The following is an 8,053-nucleotide window of genomic DNA, read 5'->3' as shown; positions in this document are numbered from 1 at the left end:
GGCGGGGACGCCCAGGCGCGGGTGCGACGACCAGATGGGCCGGGCGGGCCGGCCTCGGGCCCGCAGGGCCGCGGCGGCGTGGGAGAGAGAGGACGGTGAGGTGGCGGCGCGTGATAGGCTGGCGGCGGCGGGGGGTGACGTGGTGCGACACCACTGGCCGGAGCGAGGTGGAGGGCAGACATGTCCGTCGGTGGAAGAAATGTCCGGTGCGCGCGGAGGAGGAGGGGTTAGGGTTCATCCGCGAAAAATTCGGGGAGACACACATATATATAGGTAGAGGGAGCGAGGAGAGTCCAAATGAGGTGCGGTTTTCGGCCACGCGATCGTGATCAAACGGCCGAGATGATGGAGGAGGTTCAGGTGGGTTTTGGGCCACTTTGGAGGGGTGTTGGGCTGCAACACACACGAGGCCTTTTCGGTCCCTCGGTTAACCGTTGAAGTATCAAATGAAGTCCAAATGGTACGAAACTTGATAGGCGGTCTACCGGTAGTAAACCAAGGCCGCATGGCAAGTCTCAGTCCAATCCAAAAATGTTTAACACCCGCACACGAAAAGAGGTAGAAAGGGACACCGGAGGACATAGGAGCGCCGGATTGCAAAACGGACAACGGGGAAAAAGCTCGGATGCATGAGACGGACACGTATGCAAATGCGATGCACATGATGACATGATATGGAATGCATGGCACGCAAGCAATGACAAGGCAACAACAGCGAATAACTGGAGGACACCTGGCACATCGGTCACGGGGCGTCACAGGAGATTACTTCATATGATGTTATTATCAATGAATCATATACAAAGTCCCAGCTCAGTAATATCTTACTGAGCCGGCCCTTGGGGGCTGCACGCTGCTGCTCAAGTTTACATGATCATATTTACAAAGTCCCTGCTCATTATTGCATAATGACCCGGCCCTTGGGGGCTACACTGGTTGAAAATTTTATGAGCATAAGGCAATTACAAGGCCCAGGTTGCCGCAAGCATAACAACCTGACACTTGGGGGCTACAGGTGATATGCATATAAGGGAGGAATAACTTCAAATTCTCGAGTTTGAGTAAAACAGGGAGGTCAAATATGTGACCCGACGTTGGCAACAATCATGAACCGGCGTTGGCAACAATCATGACCCGAAATTATCAGTTTTTATAATCCGACGATTTTGGAAATCATAACTCGGCAAGTTCTACATTTTCAAGCCGGCTGGATATCAGTTGAATATTTCCAAGACCAATATTTTTGTCAAGTCAGAGCACTGAAGGCCGGTTCAAATGGATTCTTTATTTACAATATTTCTTCTACAAGCAAATTAATTATGAAGCTGGCCTAATGACCTAGATTTTCTAGAAGGAGGAAATGACAAGGACTTAAGGATGATTAGGTGCCGGCTTACAAGAATATTTAACCCGGAGCACAACCTGTCAAATTTGTTTGTGCGTTTATGTTACAGATCAGTTTAACATGGATACATCCAAATTAAACTGGGGGATAATGTCGGGGATATACCCCGCGGTGTAACCCGCCGGATGTATGACCCGGTGGGAGTATGGCGACTCACTGGTGACCCGCCCGAAGCTTGGCGACTCAAGAGGGACCCACCCGATCTTGGCGATTCATTAGTAACCCGACGGCAAGTCAAACGGACGACAAGGTACAAGGCCCAGAAGGCCGGCTCACGTTTATGATGGGCCGACTTAGGAGGAAAGCATAAGGAATATTCCCTTACAAAGGAAGCAAGACTATGACTCCACTTGTAATAGAGTAATCCTAATCCTACTAGGACTAGTCATGTAACCCACCCCTTTCAACATATATAAGGAGGGGCAGGGCTCCCCAAAGAGGGACAAGTAAGAAGAAACAATCTCTATGGCTAGACACAAAGAGCTGGCTTACCAGCGACTCCTTCATGATCATAATGAGACCTAGTCACAAACATCATGTAGGGCTATTACCAGATGATGTTTCATGGGGCCCGAAGCTGTCTAAATCCGTGTCTTATGTTGCGTCTCTCGACTCCACCCAACCCCTCTCAAGCTACCACATAGATGCGTTGGCCTCGCGACTAAGTCCTCATACTAAGAACATCTGCCATGACAATTCCATGACAGATCTCGCAGTAATTCATAAGTCAGATCTACCCAACTCCATTTTCTAATAACAAGGTGTTCTCATAATTTATAGCGTCCTAACAATGTTCATGATCAGGAAAACAAGATCATCATCAATACATGAGCTAGCCTTAGAAGGCATGACTAGAGATCATATTGGTGTTTATGTTTCTACACATGGAATTGAGTTTTCCTCCTAATCTCATATTCGAGAATCAATGCAATTATAACACAAAAATATAAATTTAATTATGAACATGAAAATAAAATACTCTCTCTGATCTAAATTAATTGACGTGGTCTTAGTACAACTTTGTACTAAAGTTGCGTCAATTAATTTGTAGTAAAGTTGCGTCAATTAATTTTGATCAGATGAAGTAATACATTTATTATTGCCTCTAAAGAATATTTGGAACATAAAGTTGTTTGTGTTTAAGAAAATCACCGATCTAATGAAAAAATGCATGTTGGTCAGGACCGGGCTCCTCCCGTGGTTTGAATCGATAGGAGATGATTTTGGACATAGTGGCAAAAACACAATACCATTTTTTTTATCCTCCTAACTAATACCAAAACACAAATATCAACACTACACACATCCTATGGCACATAGCTCAGTGTACGATATTCTCATAGTCTAAGGAAGAACTAAGTAAACGTTAACACTTTATATGAAAATACCGTTGTGATCTTGCAGTAATTCATAAGTTGGGGCTATCCAGCTCTATTGTTCTGATAATAAGGTGTTCCCATTATTGATAGCGTCCTAACAATGTTCATGATCAAGAAAACAAGATCATTGTCAATACATGAGCTAGTCTTAAAGGCATGACAACATATCATATTGGTGCTTATGTTTCTACACATGCAATTAAGTTTTCCTCCTAATCCCATATTCAAGAATCAATGCAATTATAACATGAAATATAAGCTTAATTATGAATATGAAAATATAATAGTCCCTCAATCCCACACTAGTATAAAAAACGTCTTATATTATGGCCGAAGGGAGTAATACATTTATTATTACACCCGTAAAAAAATATATTTATTATTACCTCTAGGACATATTTCTGACATAAAAGCAGTAGTATATGTTTAACAAATCATCGATATAATTAAAAAATGCATGTTGGTCGGGCATGGGCCCCTCCTTGCCACCATGTCTCCCATACCGGTTTGATCTGAACTAGAACACTAGTTTGGTAGCACACGTGTTTGGACATATAGTAGCAAAGGCACAACACCATTTTGTTTATCCTCCTAATACTAGAACAAAAATATCAACATTACACACATCCCTCGACGCCGATCTCCGTGAATGCCGCAACGAGCCTTGGCACCAGATTGGCGAGTGTGAACCTTAACCCAGGTGAGCACTGCCGCTCGCTACTCCTCTTGGTGGCACATGCCTCGCTACAAAGCGTTCCAACGTCGCACCCCTGAAGACATGCCTCACAATCCCTCAGTATGAACGTCCCCCGACGGCGGAAATGGTCTCTGACAAACTCCTCGAACCCCAAAGGTGGTCGGCGCAGTAGATGGAGCATAGTTCGCAGGGTGAGTAGGTAGGCATTCTCGTTGTACGGCAAAGCGTTGCGGCAACCCTCTGGTGTGCCGACCAGAGCTTCGTACCCAGCCTCATTGTAGTAGGGCTGGTTGTTGAGAACGAGGCCCTGGATGGAGACTAGAACCTGGAGCAGGCTCGACGTCGCTGGTGACCAGATCTCCGTGCCCTCTCCGCCAAAGGTGTTGAGAAGGCTGAGGCACACTGTTCCAGAGGCATATAGATTAGGATTGAGACGGAGCCCGTACGAGTGGTAGTACACCTGCGGCGGCGCGTCCGGGTAGGACGGTGGCAGCAGAAAGTCGAAGAAGAAGAGCCCGTCATGGTACGGCGTCCCGCTAGCGCCCACCATGACAGCCCGGAGCAAATCTATGCGGTTCTCGAATGCCCGCACGTAGATGGTATCTGCATAATTACACACAAAGTCAACTCGGTTCATAGGGTATGCTCGTTACACGCAAGTGAAACCATAAAAGGTAGCTCCCTCCGGTACCTGGTAAGTTGTTCTCTAGTATTTTCCACTCTCTCTGCACTATCTTGACCCACCTCTTTCCATGGCAGACGCCCTGCGTTTCATGAATCACGGAGAGAAGAGCATTAGCTGGACTTCTTAATCTTTTAATTTTAATTGCAGAAAAAGGCTAATCCTAACTTGTGGTTATTATATGAATTTGGACGTATACCATAGGAAAAATGATGCATTCAAAATCGCCACAAATAATACTCCCTCCGTTTCAAAATAGTTGCCATGATTTTAGTTAAAACAATTTTTTTTAAAAAAAATCAGCTACTCCCTCTGTAAACAAATATATAGTGATCACGCTCTTATATTTTTTTACAGAGGAAGTACTAGATTTTTTCTCGACGTAGCTATTTGTTCATAAACAGGTTTGGGTTGCTACCACTTATGACACGTGGTTTTCTCGACGTAGCTAAGTGGGTGTAGGTTCTTTTTCCATGGAAAGAATATGCAGTTCAGCTATAGAAGAACTGGATTTGTGAATATCAAAGCTAATTTTCTGCACATCAGGAACGCAATTAACATTTGGTGGTGCTTACCTGGTCCGCGGTGTCAAGGTAATGGTGATCCGGAGGGCAATCCCGTACATCAAAATGCAGAAAACGGAATGGCTCCTCATTGCCGTTAGCATCTTCAGCCTCCTTCCCCTCACTGGCAGAATCGTCCGCATCATTGACCTCCCTTGCGGCGCCATCCCTAGGATGGTCACCACCACCAGGTACCGTCTCAGGCGCTCCCACATTCTCTGCGGCTGCAAATAACTCGGAGCCTGATAAGGGCGACCAAGACCAATCCGCTAGACACCTTTTACCTCGAGCTAACACATTGCTTGTCCATCCGATCACAAACCAGACGACAGAACCCAGGCGGCCTGTTGTTATCGCGGCAGGGCCATCTCTACCCGCAGGATCCTCGTCGCCATCGACGCCCGTTGGGTTTTGTGGAACATTTTCCTACAGTAAGAGGCCCATCACTTTATTAATGGAGTCCGTAATGCGTACAAGTAGAAAATGGAATTCTGCAACCGCCCTAAAAAACTAGATATTCAGTTAACTACTCCCTCGGTAAAGAAATATAAAATCGTTTAGATCACTATTTTAGTGATCTAAACGATCATATATTTCTTTGCAGAGGGAGTATTTTTTAAATTGAGAAGCTCATCGTTATCGGTTTTCAATTAAATGGAAACGAGAGCAAGGAGTTCATCAATTTTTTAAAAGAAAAACAAGTTAAATTGATATGAAAAATGTTTGGTGGTTGAGAGAATAGAGCCGGTCGTAGTCCTTGTTTGCTAACAGTGAACAAATTAATGCTGGGTAGATACCGTGTAGTCGGTAGACGGTTCTTGGGTTGGATCAATGCCGTCGTCCTCCACCCATTCGCCCATTGCAGCCTCTAGTTCATCGTACTTCTGTTCGTTGATCACACAGATCTCGTGGGGCAGCACCTGAAAGGTTTCATGTCAAAAGAACTGTGAATGAATTGAGCAGAGAATGCATGCACGTACAAGTATAGCGGAAGGTACGATAATGCTCCGTCTACGAACAGCCTACGTAAAGTAACGTAATTTCCCTAAGTAGTAACAGAAGATAGCATTACGTACCGTTGACGTGCTACCATCACCCCACTTGACTTGGACAAAGCCATCAGGCAGGTCCACCACACGCCCAACCCATGAAAGATCGTGTTTCTTCTCATGGTTGCCCTGTGACGGCGGTGCACTTGGGCCGTCAGTTGATCCCGATGGTAGCAGGCGCACAACGACATCTCCATAGTAAGCATAGCGTTCAGGCTCCCTTTCTAGGCTGTACGCGCTGACGGTATCATTGCAATCGATCTCTCTTGCTTGGCCGGGGCGTGACGCCGCCTTGAACCACGAGACGTGCACCATCTGGTCCTTGCAATCCAGGCTTCTGACGAAGCCCACACGCCTCGTCGCGGAAGCAGCTGCGCCATCATCGTCGCCGGTAACGCCGATGGCAGCACCAGCAGGGGCATTTGCCGCGGGAAAGGCGTTGTCGACAATAAACTGCCCTGGGAGGAACTCTTGCTCGTTCAAGATGTTGAAGGGGACGAGGGACGTCGATGGTGCGCCGAGCTGCCGTGTGCCGTCCTGCCACAACACGTCGACGGTGGTGCGGGTGCTAGCCACGCTCATGGGCAGCTGGTCCAACTCCACGTACCTCCCGACGTCCCGGCATCGCGCCCTCCTGTGCCCATCGAAGTAATCCTTCCTTAGCTGCTTCCGGTAAAACCTCATCTCCTGCTGCTGCTTTGTCAGGACCGTAGCTGTGCTTGGAGATTCGCGCTCACCTTCTTCTGTCGTGTCACTGTCATACTCATATTCGTCGTCTGAACATGCGACGGGTTGATCCTCCTGGTGATTGCCATCATGAGCACCCTTGTTGGTCTCGGCGGCGGCGGGAAGTGAGTCGTCAGTGGTTTTTCGAAGGAAGCACGTGTCGGCTACGCCCCAGGTGCACTCAGACGCGGAGCAAAAGAAGGTCAGATTGCCAGGGCTCTGATAGGCCGAGGGAGCAAGCTCTTGAACGAGCTGTTGGTCGGTGCCGCCGTGCGCCGACGCGATCCAGTAGACGAGGACGCCGGACATCTCGAGCTTGGTGACGGTGCCTGCTCTACGCTCCGGCCTCCAATGGCCGTTGAGCCACCGGGAGGGCTTGAAGACGGCACATGGGTCGCCGGTCACCCGCTGCCCCGGGTAAAAAGGGCTATTCATCTCAGGGCGGTAAAGGACGTCGGCCTTGGCCACTGATCGTAGCATCTTGGACTCTGCGTCGGGGACCTTGCACAGGGCGCCATCGTCGAATAACACGTAGACATCAGTGGACACCTCGACGACCCGGCCAAGCCACGGCCCGGACACGACATAGTCGCCCAGGCTGAGCCCTTTAACGCGCCGCAGACGAGATGGTGGCACACCCTTGACGATCTTCGCCGGCTCGCCGCCGCGGACGGTGCGCTCGATCAGGTCGACCGCTACGGTGACGTTGGTGACGACACCGATTTGACCGCCGAGGTCCGACGCGGATCCGACGACCTCGCCGGGGTGGAAGTAGCTTCTGTCGACGACGTTGACGTCGTAGGCTTTCCTGGTCACCACAGAGCCGTCGACGCAGAGAATCGTGACGGTCCCGACAGGGAGCGAGTCGTTGTGCACCCAGGTGTCCGGTACTACCAGGCCGCGGCTGCCAACCCCGTCGCTTTCATATCCAAAACTCACGAGGTCTAGCAGGTAGATCTTCGAAGGTTCTGCCACGACGTCCATCTCTTTTGGATCGAATTCCTCCTTGCAAAGTTACCGACTAGATCTGCTGTAGACCTGCTGTAGACGGTTCGCGAAAAGCACAATACAACTCGACCCGAGCATACCTAGCTGCTTTATATCGGGTAAGGAAGTTATAACCAGGGAATTAAACTCTTCGTATACTAGACAGACTCGATTTCCTTGAAAAGTAAGCCTCCAAGTTTGGATCCAAGTTGAGGTTGTCTCCAGGGCCGGTCCTGACACATCAGCGGCCTATACACAAGGACCCGGATAAGGAGAGCTCCTGGTTGGCGCCTCACACCGGCAAATCCTAAACGGCGCTCGCTGCGCCCGTTAGGGCATCTCCAGCCGCGCCTCCAACAGGGCTTCCCCAGCCGATTTTGCCGCGCCGGCGCCAAAAAAAGGCCCTAGTCGCGTCCTCAGAAGGCTGTTTTTCGCCGGCTCGGGCCAAAACTGGTGCCGGCGGATCTAGGCCGAACCCGGCGCCCTGGAGGGCGCTTGGAGAGCCGGCGCAAGCGAAAAAGGCGCGTGGGCCCGCCCTGGAGGCGACCCGAGGGCTTTTTCCCGC

At 49.2% G+C, this 8,053-nt stretch overlaps 1 protein-coding gene across 1 annotated transcript; it reads right to left on the bottom strand.

Annotated features, from left to right (window-relative positions):
* Nucleotides 1–3,401: 3,401 nt before the first annotated feature.
* Nucleotides 3,402–7,485, bottom strand: LOC119359790 (probable ubiquitin-conjugating enzyme E2 23). Its single transcript, XM_037625879.1, has 6 exons — nt 7,230–7,485; nt 5,794–7,106; nt 5,524–5,646; nt 4,739–5,152; nt 4,173–4,245; nt 3,402–4,084 (listed from the first exon to the last, which is right to left on the bottom strand). The coding sequence occupies exons 1-6, from the start codon at nt 7,483–7,485 to the stop codon at nt 3,402–3,404; spliced, it is 2,862 nt and encodes a 953-aa protein (XP_037481776.1).
* Between the last annotated feature and the right edge of the window lie 568 nt (nt 7,486–8,053).

This window comes from Triticum dicoccoides, chromosome 2A, assembly GCF_002162155.2.
Source record: "Triticum dicoccoides isolate Atlit2015 ecotype Zavitan chromosome 2A, WEW_v2.0, whole genome shotgun sequence".
Classification (NCBI taxonomy): domain Eukaryota; kingdom Viridiplantae; phylum Streptophyta; class Magnoliopsida; order Poales; family Poaceae; genus Triticum; species Triticum dicoccoides.
This window is presented reverse-complemented; position numbering and strand designations above follow the sequence as displayed.

What these genes read in the sequence shown, in the direction of transcription:
- LOC119359790 (XM_037625879.1), bottom strand. Translation starts at nt 7,485, where the DNA reads ATGGACGTCGTGGCAGAACCTTCGAAGATCTACCTGCTAGACCTCGTG. An exon ending in ATCCGCGTCGGACCTCGGCG is followed by an intron (nt 7,107 to 7,229) that starts GTCAAATCGGTG and finishes GGCGCGTTAAAG; the next exon opens with GGCTCAGCCTGGGCGACTAT. An exon ending in ACCTTGACACCGCGGACCAG is followed by an intron (nt 4,246 to 4,738) that starts GTAAGCACCACC and finishes CATGAAACGCAG; the next exon opens with GGCGTCTGCCATGGAAAGAG.